Genomic DNA, 14,246 nt, shown 5'->3' with positions numbered 1-14,246 from the left:
CGCTAGAAAAAACTGACCGGAGGCCGTATTTCTACAGTTCGTATATATCGGACCATTCAAGGCTACCATCGCCAGTCAGTGTGGACTCCACCGCCCTCGGGTCCCGCGAAACGCGGGAGCTGAGCGTTAGATTTACTTGGGCAAATATCTATCGTGGGTTCGTAGGCAAGGCGGATTATTGCTTGCTGCCACTCGTTGGGATTTAACATCCAGGTGTTGGTGTCGACGTGGATCGAGGGCTGATGGAATTGTGAAAGTAATGTTACATGATTGAGCAAGATTTGTAGCAGCCTTGCGACTAAGATGACCATTATTTCGGTGGAATTCATCATAGGTCATTGTGATGGCCGTTAGGGTTGGTGGAGGAGGTATACGGGTCGGGGTGTTGTGGTGGCCATCGCAGCGGTTTGCGGTGGGAGTAGTGGGGGTCGCTGCGGTGACAGCTGGCTTTGCGGCTGAGCTGTGATGACATTAGTACGAGGCATTGTTGAATTTGTAAGATTCGGTCTATTAAGGCGATAATAATGCTTAGAATAACTAAACGCGTAGGTAAATTCTAAGTATCGTGAAAATATCAAAGTAAATAAACGAAATGAGATATTTAGTAAAGTTAAGTATGCCTCGTGAAAACAGCAATACTCTGAGGGATTGTGAGGCTGAGACATTGCCTATATATAATCCTCTCAGTACTGTTTCCGCCGAGGGATTTTATTTAGTGTTTCGTTGTCGCTCTATTAGAAACTATGGCATGTTTCATTGGGGCGAATCCGAGAGACTCATAAAATCCTATCTTTAGAAAAGAAAAGAAAGAAAAAATACTCTTGATGTCCTGAGTTATTGTCTTAACCAATAACTTGCCACTATCAAGAATTACCGACTTAGCCTTCATCAGACTGGCACATCTGGTTGGCTGATCGGAGGATCAACTAGGTAACGTTAATAGTCCCTAGAAACCTATATTCGGATGAGCCATCTCGCTACCGAAGTATTCAGATATAAATAAAGTTGGAAAGTAGATATAGTTCTATTAATGGAACTAGACCAACTCTTATGTTTGGTATTTTAATGAGGCCTTTTAATGGCCTCATCCAAATATCTGATATGTAAAATGGAAAAGGTATTATTTAATAAAACCATTAAAACCATTTTAGGAAACTTAAGTTCCTCGTGCTATTAAGAGTACATTTAGGAAGATTAAGTTCCTCGTACTATTAAGAGTACATTTAGAAAACTTAAGTTCCTCGTACTATTAAGAGTACGTTTATAATTTACGTACTGCTTAAGAGTACGTTTATAACATAGAGTCTAATGTGGAGGCCTGCTTATCTCAGTATCATATTGTTGACCGGAAAATTCAAGAATGATCCAAGTCCATTTCGAGGTGTGTTTCTCGGCAGTGAACAACATAGAGGTAGTGGTGGGTGGGTTGATGATCACTGGTATGAGAGTGAGGGGGTATGCATCGGGTCGTTGGCGGAATTGGTGAGGAAGGGGGTGTGTGCCGTGTGTCCGGCGGGTAAGCAGTCTGGACGGGTGACGTATCCTTCGTCGTTGGGGGAGGGAGGGAGTGGGGCTTCTGCCTCAATCTGCAAAGCAGAGTCTTCGTCTGGTATATTATCGCTCATAACCTATTGGGACCTAGAAACTTCTGAACAGAATTGGTTGAGATTTATTGAAAATAGTGGCTCATATTTGTACTATCAATAAACTAGTATGAAATTGTGGGTTATTTATTTACCACATGTTGGTGGGGCCATTGAGTAGGTCCCGGGAAAATCTAAGTTTGGGTTATATTCTGAGGAAGAGGTTGACTCGTCTCGAGAGATCTGCCAACAAATCCCACAAGCCGCATAAACTGTAATAAGTTCCTTTAGATTGTGCACACTATATTATACGCTTCTTTCCATTGCTCAGCTCACTTTGCAACGCACCACACACACGAATAATAGTTTAAAGTTAACACGACAATATGGAGGAACAGATGAAATAGCCATTCATGCACGCGTGAATGAAGGGATGGGATTTAGAAAAAAACGACTGTTGATCGACACTCAATGCCTTTCTGGGGTTCAAGGATGCATCATTTGCTTGGCCACGCCTAGAGGATCCCAAATGGAAGCCTAGCGAGTAACTTCAGAAAGCAAAAACCGACGAGGATATACTAAAGGCATTTCATATCACAAACTTGAACCTAGCTATCAAAAGATAATCCAACACATACATGATCAACACATACATGATCGATGGTGTTCAAGAGGAAGAAGTAATTTTTCTACATGCCACGAAGGCGTATACACTGTAATTTAAAAAAAAAATTGGCTGTCTCGGTAGGCCTACAAGGCCTGAAGTCACAATATGATAACGTAGTCAGGAAGGAATAGGCACGAAAATTGGAAGCAAACTCAAGAGCAAAATGAGCATTTGAGGCAGCAGAGATGCGACAAGTTTTAGAACTAAGCAAACCTTCGCTTGGTTGCATTTTCTACGGTGCTTGCAGTTTTCCTTCATTTCTAGAAATGATGACCGTTCTAGAAATGATGACCAAGTACACATACAATTTGACGATATAGTTCATTCTCGGAACACTGGCTAATTACTCCCAAAATCGTGTTGGTCTAAAAACATAGTTCAGAGCAAGAGTCCCCCAAACAATTTATAATATTATCTCTAGCGGCGAATCTAGTTGAGCGAGTACATCACCACTCAGTGCTTACCACTCAGTGAACTCAGTTTCTATTTGGTGAATACAACACAGTCGCAGGGGTGACTATGTCGAATCCACATTTATGTGGAATTAAATTTTCTAACCAATTTCCCATTGCACAAGGTCGCCTGCGTAAGGAATGCGGTATACATAGAATCAATAAATTAGCTACGACCTGGTCGAAGAGACGGAATATAGCTATGAACAACATTAACTTATGCAAGATTGCGAGGAAAGAAACAACAGATATGTGCATACATAGACTCAACTTTTCCTTACCCCGACGCTTTGACACGGATTGAGCTTACTGGTGATTGAGGACTGCGTTCAATCATCAGGTGAGTATTTAATGGGGGTGCTCCCAGGATTGAGTAACATAGGTCTGGATCCAAATACATGTCGGGTACTTGCTACTTTTGCACTATACCTGATGCTCACTGCAAACGATTTAGTATCTAATGTATTTTCTAATTTTCAACAATAACAAATACAGGAAAATGTTGACGTCACGAAAGTTGTGTATAGATCTCCGTTTTTTCATCGAGCAAGTAGGAGACATGTTTGCAGTGACAAATATTGAAATTGGTAGGGGTTGTAATCACATAATATTGTCATTGACTGTACTAAAAGAATAAAAGTTGCAACAAAAAAACCCTCAAAAATATCAATTCAAAGTGTGTGCATGAACATATTGAATACGGTGCGCCTATTTTTATTCATCCCCCGGATATCGAAAACACGACTTTAATACTCTTTCGACGTTTAAACATATCGAGTGGTACTCCGGAACTCATCTCAACAGCTGACCGATGTTAAACACTCTAATTTCACTCTCACGAACAGGCAGGTCTATATTTTGCCATTTCCGCAAAGTCTTGTCGCATGCTTAGTAAAATATATTGCACCAGATTTGTCATACTTGTACATTACTTTAGTCCGCTGGAGTCGCCGTCGTAGTCGCGTCGTAGTCGACCCCCCCCCCCCTTTTTTTTTCTTCTTCCAGCAATCCGATTGTCGTCATCCTCATGGTGATAAACTTGCAGAAAACAATCTGGTTATTCCGAAACCAATATAAGTGGTGCATTGATTAAGTGTATTTGTTGGAACCTCTTCACTATGCTTCACAGTTCCGACCTCCCAATGGCATCGGTGTCATGCCCAGTAGTCATTCATCAATGATATACACTAAATACATAACGTACAATGTAGAGATTCCAGCTCCCTTGTTTTGGGGGGGGGGGGTTTGTTAGGAAAATCATCACATGCCAAGACATCTAAACGCATAGAGTGTAATATGCTGTAAAAAAGTCATCGTGAATAGCAAAGCATAATCTTCACAGAGATGATAATAGGTTGTATGCCAACCTACTATAAAACCATTAGAATTTGCCTTTCGTTTGTGAAGTGTTCTCTGCAGAACCTGCTCTACGCGATCTCTTGGCCGCACAGTAATCCTTCTCAACTTCCCCACACAAATCTGGACACGACCATACAATCGCCGACTCGCTTCCAGGCTCTCAACATAATCACCAGGGTATAACCATCAATCTGTATATAACTCATCTGATACAACCCACAACAGTGCGCCGAGGTCGCGCACGTCTCAATTCATTCTACTCTCGGTCTATCCACTCCACCGAGCCAAGTTTTAACGCCGACAGCACACCTTTCTACCCCACTCTTCCAATCGCAACCCCCACGACCGAATCAGCATGTATTGCCTCTTGGTACACTATCACAACGTCCACATTCTTCCAGTGTCACACCACGCGATGAATCTACACTGTGTCTCTATTTTTTGCCCTACGACCCTGAGACATCCGCCACAGGAAGACGACATGTCACCATAACACATCTATCGATCAATCCACTCACGCAGACCAAGTCTTGCCACTCTTAATATTTGCAGTCACCCAATCCACGTGCTGGCATGAATGCTTGATGATTTCACATAAGTATATACTATGAAGCGCTCACATTCGCATCGACCAAGCGAACACAGTGCCCCTATCACAGGTACAATCATCAGCAATGATTACCCACACTAAATCTGTAATTGCAAGTAAATATTATGGGCAACCTGCTATCTACTAGGCACGTATGGTCGCCCATGGCGACGAGCAAGAGAAAGGTGATACTTACATCTATACCTGTGTGCCTGTCGCTTCCGCGGTAGCCCGTTAGCTGTTAACTACAGTCGCAGCCGTTAACGGAGAGTTCATCAACCACTTCAATGATGATACAGCGCTCCTCTACAGTAAATTAGACAAGCTCATCTTCATCCCTCTAAGGGTACCGTCGACCTTGGTCACTATATCCGCTAACGTGCACCCTTTCTGCTAGACTTTCTCAATATAGATTTTCTCTTGATCCCTTTCAGCTCATATATGCACGAGTGAAACTCGGCTCCCTCGCATATTTTTGGTATACAATAGTAAATAGTATTAGCTTAAATATCTTATTAAACGACAATCGCGTGCAGACAAGTTTCATTTTTTTACGTTTTAACAAACTCCTAGAATCGAGAGAAACGTGATGGTGCTATTTCTATCTTCAAATTGTGCCAACCTCGTCTACGTCCTATATACCAATCGAATAGGTTAGGTATAGTTGTATGACTATAGATGTTCGAGAATTCGTGCACACGTGCGATCAGTTTAAATTGATACAAGTCATTATCTGTGGACAACATGTACGTGTAGCCGACAAGACATGAAATGATCGCAAGGTCTGCTCTAGCTTTCCGTATTTAATAAAAGTATTTTTTGTGTGTGGCAAGTTTCGGTTTCTCGTTTCGGTTTTCCCATCAATCAACCTGCAGCGTGGTGCATCTGATCTGATGTCCATGGTAGCTCACGTGAAAGAGATAAGTATTATTGGCTTGTCTCGTTTCAACTAGTCGACGCAGTGACCACAATCCGCCGAACGGTCAATAGGTGCCAACTATGTTAGGGTAGTTGTACACAGCCAAATATACTGTTCTCAACTGTGGCGACAGCAACTTTTTCAGGCTCTATGTGAGAATTTGATTTTAATCTGTTGAAAAAGCCGGAAGGTTCTACTAATGTAACTACTCCTGAAGCGAGCGCAGCGAACAATATGATGGAGTAAAGAAAAAAGAAAAAAAAGGGTTCCTGTCAGAAGGCGTACCTGAAGAACTCACATCAGTGCCACGGAACAAGGTAAATTCAACTGGAATACGGATGATTTGCAAATTTTCGTAATGTACTACATTTGCGATCCTTTTCAATTTCGATGACATATATGTGCAGCTTACAAGGTATAGAATTATCGCAAGGTAATTATATTGTTAATAAAATGACAGTAGGGAATGGATAAAACTCCAGTCAATCACCACGCAAAGTAAGATGCCTGAATGAGTCACAAATGACAGACATGATTTTATTAAAGCAAATGCACAACAGCAGGATGCGTCGTACGGTCGATATTGACAAGTCCTTTGCCTTGTAACCTGAATAGAGTGGTGTTGATTTCGTTTTCGGACATTTCCGACAGTTGAGCTTGCAGACCACTCTGCAGTTCTGTCCATGCCATCTAGAGTGACAAAAAACCCCAGAAGATATTGCAATGTATCAGGTCAGCGACACATGCAAGCACTTCGACTAAGCACAGAGGCAGTTCAGCAGACAGCGATTGGCGACAGCGATGAATGCACTATATTAGTACGAGTTAATGTGACAGAAGGGATCGATAGGCCATATAGGAAATGAAACAATAGGACATCAGTGAATAAAATACGTTGAAAGTTGAGTTTCCATATAGACACAAGTTCACGCAAAAATTGACGAGATGGACTGCAACCATCACGCGTCGGAAACAGCGTACAGAGAGTAATGTACAGTCACACGGAACCTTATATCCTATATCCGGTAGAGCAAAATCACGGTGTACGTTATATAGATACGAGGAAATCCAAATGCAGGGTGCTAAGGAGTGTACCTTTCCGCCGTTTCGTGACAGGAACAATAGCACAATGGCCGATGGGAGCTTCTGCGATGTCGCACTATGCGCTAATAATCGGAGAGAGCTAGACCTGTTAGTATTGAAATTCGTCTCAAGTAAGCAGCTAGAATACCAAAAGTTTTGGTTCATATACACGTAGTTTGGAAAGATATGTGAATGTGTCATTTGTGCATGAGGAGCAGTTGAGTTGGCAGCGTGTACTACTGTGGTTTCTTGTCTCATATAGAATCTAAGGGTGGCAATAGACCTTGTGGTTTCTTCCATACGAAGCTTTGAAAATTGGCTGAGAATGAGTTTGAACACGCAGCAGGGGGTACGTGGGCGAGATATATGACGTACGGGTAAGTACACGAATGAAGTTGTACGTAACAGACGTTTTTAGTTCCAATGGGCTGTTCGTAAGGTCGCCTAACACCTGTGTTGTTGTTCTTTTAACAGTGCCGACGAGTGATGCAAGAAGGAAAGCACCAAGTAGACACTCGAACATTCTACTGATGTCAATCACAAGCAATACACGTACGGACAAAGATATATACACTCACAACCGTCTCACTTGGATATACCCGAAGATCTCGAATTGCGGTACAGTGTTCCTCACACAAAGCCCTACAGCATTGTTACAGCATAGTCCAAGTCCTAAAAACGTGCCTGAAAAAGCACGGCTTACTAGCGCGAGCGCAATACTGTTTGGCGAATTCAACCAGTTATCAACTAGAACAAGCTCCGAGGAATAGATGTACGCGAGACGAGTATCACAGCCACAACAGTACCGTGGCGTCAAGGTGGCCCATACCAATGTATGCGTATATGCACATAGAACCACCGACATACTCCCATTTTTGAAGCATGTTGTTGTCGACCGTAGCGCTCGTGCGCCTCTCCTTGAGTTTGTGTCGTAACTGGTTGACCTCTGATTGTAATTTGGTCAATGTGGGATTCTGCTTGACCATCTGAGCATGTTCGTCGCTCTGTGCCTGAAGCAGTCGATGAATTTACATCCAATAAGATTAATATCACTGAGATCCTTAATCTGTAGTTTCTACCAAAATACTTATTGGATCACTTGTCCACACAGCGTACGCGAGTGAACTAAAATTTTAGGCATATCGAATTCATACAGGTCTGTATCCAATCAGAATGCCAAAGCAGTCGTAGAATTGCCTTAATAGACACAACATATATCTCCAGCTGAACATGAAACACCAAATATAATCTAACTATAGCACACCGCAAAAAAAAAAAGCACCTTCCTGTTTCTGTGTTTACTTGATTTTCCTATAGTATAGCCTATACATCATGAAATACAAGCACAAGTCAAGATATCATGACCTCGTGAACCAACACTGTGGCAACGCACATACCTTTATATCGGCCTTTAACTGGCGTAGTTGACTCTGCAGTTGCTCCATGGCCTCCGGCAGTACGCTGGCTCGGGCTGCAATGCAATTTACTCTTCAGCATGTTACAAACCGCTCATCAAGGAAGAAAGACGCAAAGGAGCATATGTATACTATCAAGCAAAAATGAGACAAGAAAGCATGTGAATACTATCAAGCAAGAAAGAGGCAAGGAAGCATGTGGATACTAAAAATGAGGCAAGAAAGTATGTGGATACTAAAAATGAGGCAAGGAAGTATGTGGATACTGCTAATATACAAAGGAGAATTTGAAATGCACTTGAACAAAGACTGTAGATGCATCTATACATGAGTTGCCAAGTACGCCCCTACGTTGTTATATATCATCAACTAGCTACAAAGCAACAGCCAACGCCAGAGCCTGCACGGATGGTCTATTCAGCTTCAGAGGTACCACCGGAAAACTACATTCAATTGATATTCCAGCTTTAGTGAACGCGCATGGCTTATTGCTTTGTTGTTGCTGACCACTTACCCTCTAGCACTTTAAGATTGGCATCCATATTGCTGACTTTATCGGTCTCCGTCCGACACTATACAGCAGGCAAGTAAGGACGATAGCCGAGGTGTATGAGCTCTCAATTTAGTTCGCAATTTAGTTCGCAATTTACCAGTAGCTCACGACTGTTCGCCTGCACTTCATGCACTAAATCAAAGACGCCATGTCTGCAAAATAAAATTCAATTTATCGGTAGAACTAATTCGGGCAGGTGTAAGAGAACTACTACAAGCATATGTAAGCCTACCCAGACAGCGCTGACGTATATAGTATACAGCATGTTTTATGTCCAGAAACCCTGTACAGCTTTTGACAGCGGGTGTTTGACTGGGATCAATCAACTGATAAGAAACAATCGCATTCGCGTCCCATCCTGCGCAGATTAATATTGAACTCAACCATCACGTGTGTTTGCTGATGAACTACAACTAAACACATCCTTACTGTAGATAGAAACATCAGAAAACCAGATACGTGCATGTCGTGCAAGCACTATAAAGCTTACACACTACTGGCCACTCACCTTCTCCTCCAGTCGCTTCACTTGTTTCTGAAGTGTGGTGGACTTGTTTTCGTTGTTCTCTTGCCTTAACACCTCACGCAGTTGCGCATTTAGCCTCTCTCGTTCGTCCAGTAGCTGACTGACCTGAGGCCCATTTCCGAAAGTATGATCAATAACTAACAAGAACATACGCACACACAATGTTAGATTCAGTAGTATCACACAATGTTAGATTCAGTAGTATCACATAATGTTAGATTCAGTAGTAGCACATATTCAGTAGTATCACACAATGTTATAGTCAACTGAATCATATTGTGATGAGTTGATCATAATACAAAAAGAATGATCAGATATCGATTTTAAACACACACAAAATGTATTGTCAGCAGTATCGGACCAGTTAATCCCATTGTGATGATTGATCCTGAACTGAGGTATAATAAGATCTTTGACAACGACATGTCCGGCCTGCTAGCGATACGGTGCACAAACACCTGGATGATCTTGATATTGTCGGATAGCACATACAATCCACACAAACATACGAGTGAGCTCTCACTGACACCTTCAGGCCTCGGAAGAAACATATAGAGATATGGAACCATAAAAGTATAAAGTTAAGCCGTACCTTTTCTCGCGCTTTGTTGAGTTCTAATTCGAGCGCTTGAACGGATTTGTGCTTCTCGCTGACCAGAATCTCGAAGTCTCTGGTGCCTCGGGCCTTCTTACGCTCAACAATACTGTCCAATTTGGAGCCTCCGCTCTATGCAGTGTAATGCACATCAATTAACTGGTGAGTGTATCTGACCGAAATGTAAGCGTAAGGGGGTTCTTCAGCTCAACCCTACTGTCCGAATACAAACCGTTACTCTGTATAGGCTTACTGCTCGACGGTTCAGGGAACGCCATGAAACACACCGGTGAATGATATGACATGTTGCTTGAAGATCGCTGAATGCTATGTAGCACACACAATCGAGCTCTCACAATTCTGCAATTGGGTTATCTAGCCGACCCACTGCAGGTTATGAGCGCTGAGGGGTGCACGAGTAGGCCACAGTACTAGAGATGACTAGCAATAAAAACCAATTAGGATCGGCCTCCTGCGTCGGTGGTAGCATTTTCATTGTAGGGAAATAAACCGGAAAAATAACGTCTAGTTCATAGAACACTACACGTTATGTCGCTTTTGCTATCCGTACTACACACTCTTATGACGACTGTTTGTTGGCTTGGTAGGCATACTATAAACTATTGGCAGTGTGTATTCGACTAATTTATTTTGCCACATCTAAAGCAGGCGCTACTCCTTATACGTTTGTTGAGGCATACTATAAGCTACTGTATATCTATAAAGTTCCACGTTCAAATTCCATCTGTAACTACGAACTCTGTTGTAACTGTTTACTGTGACAGAGAGCCTGCACGAATTTGCCCACAGATCTAATGCTGAAACGATAGGAAGTCAAAAGGCGCCTGCAACATCTGTAAGTACGCTAGCGAGATATGTGCAGGTTAGTGATGAATTTATGATAACGTGATCGGTCGGGTTGTTATAAAACTTGTAATGTCCTCCAATTGTGAATGATCCATCTTAATCCCTAAGCCCTGCGTGGTCCATAAGTATGTACGTGTAGCGACAGGCCTATGACCACCCTAACCCATATAGCTTAGCTTTCTATAGATATACACATGATAACTAGCTGAAACTCACCTGCCGCAGTTTATCCTTCAACGAACTAATCGCAGCACACAATTGAAGGTGAGTGGTTTTCATCTGCTCGATCTCTTCCTCTTTCCCTACGCCACTGGACGATATAGGCAGAACAATGCAACACGAGTATCTCAGTAGGCCAGTAAGAAAGAATTTGTAATCGACAGGCATTTCCCAGGGGCACAATAAGTAGAGAGACCATTATTCAATATATGCGTAGAATTGCCTCCAATATAGCAACTTTACACGCAATAGTCGCACTAACAGATTATCATCTTCATACACTTAGATCAGCTACGAGAAGCCCGTATCACTGTCGAATTTAAACTGTAGCACTTTTCAACCACGTTTTTTCTTTGTACTTGCAATGCAGGTTCAGAGATAATCACGAGATCGGATACCATGCCTAGGACTAAAGACAAAGACAAACTGAAAGTGAGCGCTCTTCGAGAGCTCAACGCATCAATTTCAATACATAAACACCCAGCACAACACAGTTGCGTTTAACGAATTTATTGTAAATAATTTTGATACCGGCCACATGTAATTAAAAAAAGCCATGAAATTACTTAAGTTTCACCCGATGATGAATGGCGAAGAGCTCGATTTTTTTTTTTGCAGTCTACAGCACTGTTCATCATTTTTTCCCACAGCCATTTATATATGTAAGTACACTTTGACAACACAAACGTGTCCAATTCGAATCTGGTATTAAATTTACACACAGTGTATACAAGACTCACGAGGTTGTTAATATGAACGCTACGGACAGAACATGTCATTGTTTCCACCTGCAGTTTACTGCTAATTCTTTGTGACTTCTTGAGCATATATTTTACACTATGCTGCCAGCCATAATATTCACTTGCCCGGTATAATTTTCTACCAATAACTTAAAATATTTGACATGGCATATATCCATACCTTTCTATATATATTTCTTCCATAGCGGTGATGATCAGACCTACATCATCAGAGGCACGTGCGCTGGTAACGACCTTCTCTGCGTCTGAAAGCTCCTTGACAGTGCTGGTCATAGCACGCACACCCAGTGAACTACGGCGCCTAATTAGAACAATATAAAATACAGTCGGTCAGATGTGTACGTACGCTACATCGATGTCACGCCGCAATTTCCGTGTACTGGCATATAATCTTAATTGAGCAAGTGCATGTTGATTGAAACCCCAAAAGCTTGCGATTTAGTTGATTTACCAAAAAAAAGAGGTCCTGTGAGAGCCAACGTCAGATTCTAAAGAGTCATGTATGCATGGGGAGGCCCGTTCCCGACAATTTGTGTAGATGTGAAGGTGAATGGTCGTATATCACGATTTCCTCGGAATGAGGTGAACGAGGGCGTGTGCTATGACAAATGATCTCATTGAGCATACAAATTGCCACAGTGAGTACATGCAAGTGCGAATACTTACCTATTTAAAACAGTTTTCCCATTGAACAGGGCATTCTCGATGGATGTACCCGGTCGGCGCTGAATAATCATGTGAGGGTTAAAAAATTAAATACTGGTGGTTTTAAATTATAGTTTGAAATTATGATAGCATAGGGCAATGTATATATATATATACATACACACACACACACACACACAACAACATACACACACATATATATATATATATATATATATATATATATATATATATACTACGATATGATATATATATATATATATATATATATATATATATATATATAATATATTGGCATGGTATTGTAAATATTTACACTTCGTCGTTTCCCTTTGACGTTCAAACGCTGTCTCACAAATACACACCTGTATAGGGGGCTGTATAGCTCCGGATAGCTCTATCGCAGCCAAGCGATCGGACACCTCTACGCATTTCTGCAGTAGTGCGAGTGAGTCGCCAAATACAAGGCACTCTCCCATTTGAAAGGTATGTGTGCTTACAAATTTACGTTTCTATCAGAAATTAACTTTAGGTCCATGCGTGCCTTCAGACAGCCATAGATTGTTTGCGAGCGAGATTGTGGAAGACGGATGCACTCGCACCATCCGCCGATACTCAAAAGCACTACAAGGTATAATTCTACCGTTTTCCAAACCAGATCAGCTATGCAGTAACAATATACATGAAAGGTAAATAACGTCTACTGGGGGTCCGTATTAGAGTTGTGTGATATTAAAAATGGAGAGGTGTTAAAGTATCAGTGATATCATATGTACGTAGTATGTACTTCAGTTTCTTGGGTCGAAACCCTAATATCGAAGCATTATTTTCCCGCCAAAACTTAAAGACTATCATCCGCCAAAACAAACTGACGACGCTCGGTATGTGCATTCCAATCTTCTCGCGCTGATGGAATGCGATAAACAAAAGCACATTGTTCAATTTTCAGAAGGCTATGCTTTTTGTGTGTGCAGCCGATGGACCAGTCACGCCCGCAGTCGAAGGTGCAGGACTTTGGGGCGGACTACCCTCCGTTAATAGAAGTAAAAAAGTTACCGAACAAAGTGTCGAGAACATATCCAAAAAAGCAAGTGTACTTGTATTCGCTCCATCATTATTTATTGGAGGACACACCAACACTTTCAAAATTTGATAAAGCATACCAATACATGCACGTATAATCACACATTCATACCAAAACATACACATATATTAATACATACATACCTATACATGCATGTATATTAATACAGACATACTAATAGATACACATGTTCATACACACATACCAATACATACACATATCTCAATACATATATACCGATACATACGCATACGTTGATACATCATACCAATACATCCACATATACTAATACATACATACCAATACATACACATATATTAAAACATACATACCAATACATCCATATATATATATTAATATATACATACCAATACATACTCATATATTAGTACACATATCCCAATACAGACACATATATCAATACATACATACCAATACATACACATATTACACACATACCAACACATACATATTTATTAATACACACATACCAATACATACACATATGTCAATAATACACATATATTAAAACACACGTACCAAAACACATATGTTAATACACACATACCAAAAATTACATATCTATAATTACATACATTACAAGGCATACATATGTATTAATAAATATATACCAATGCATACACATCGATACAATAATAACAATACATCCTATCTTAAATATTGAAATCGATATATATATATATTCATAGTACAAAATCATATACATGAATGAATACATATCAATACATACATATGAATAGATAAAAATGCATTCATACATAATTTATTGTGGATATCATTACATAAATTTCAATCAATACGAATGCAAACATGGATATAGATACACATCTATTGTACACACNCAAAGTATATCATGGCNTAAAGACATATCAATATATANATATATA

General features: G+C 40.8%; 2 protein-coding genes across 2 annotated transcripts; both read right to left on the bottom strand.

The window, feature by feature from the left end:
• Nucleotides 1-62: 62 nt before the first annotated feature.
• Nucleotides 63-485, bottom strand: SARC_03178 (hypothetical protein; the record flags this gene model as incomplete). Its single annotated transcript, XM_014303038.1, has 2 exons — nucleotides 63-239; nucleotides 375-485. The coding sequence occupies 2 exons, from the start codon at nucleotides 483-485 to the stop codon at nucleotides 63-65; spliced, it is 288 nt and encodes a 95-aa protein (XP_014158513.1).
• Nucleotides 486-5,935: 5,450 nt separating this feature from the next.
• On the bottom strand, nucleotides 5,936-12,981 carry SARC_03177 (hypothetical protein). Its single transcript, XM_014303037.1, has 11 exons — nucleotides 12,620-12,981; nucleotides 12,255-12,313; nucleotides 11,749-11,889; nucleotides 10,825-10,918; nucleotides 9,739-9,873; nucleotides 9,129-9,251; nucleotides 8,582-8,639; nucleotides 8,050-8,123; nucleotides 7,520-7,662; nucleotides 6,665-6,758; nucleotides 5,936-6,259 (listed from the first exon to the last, which is right to left on the bottom strand). The coding sequence occupies exons 1-11, from the start codon at nucleotides 12,731-12,733 to the stop codon at nucleotides 6,110-6,112; spliced, it is 1,185 nt and encodes a 394-aa protein (XP_014158512.1). The 5' UTR covers nucleotides 12,734-12,981; the 3' UTR covers nucleotides 5,936-6,109.
• Between the last annotated feature and the right edge of the window lie 1,265 nt (nucleotides 12,982-14,246).

Source organism: Sphaeroforma arctica, assembly GCF_001186125.1.
Source record: "Sphaeroforma arctica JP610 unplaced genomic scaffold supercont1.156, whole genome shotgun sequence".
In the NCBI taxonomy this organism is placed as follows: domain Eukaryota; class Ichthyosporea; order Ichthyophonida; genus Sphaeroforma; species Sphaeroforma arctica.
The sequence above is the reverse complement of the archived record's forward strand: the minus strand, read 5'-3'. Positions and strand labels throughout refer to the sequence as shown.

Coding starts and splice junctions, on each gene's coding strand:
- SARC_03177 (XM_014303037.1), bottom strand. CDS start 12,733: ATGGGAGAGTGCCTTGTATTTGGCGACTCACTCGCACTACTGCAGAAA. Junction 6,759..7,519: donor AACATGCTTCAAAAATGGGA/GTATGTCGGTGG, acceptor CAATACTAACAG/GTCTAGCTCTCTCCGATTAT. Junction 6,260..6,664: donor TGTCACGAAACGGCGGAAAG/GTACACTCCTTA, acceptor TTGTCACTCTAG/ATGGCATGGACAGAACTGCA.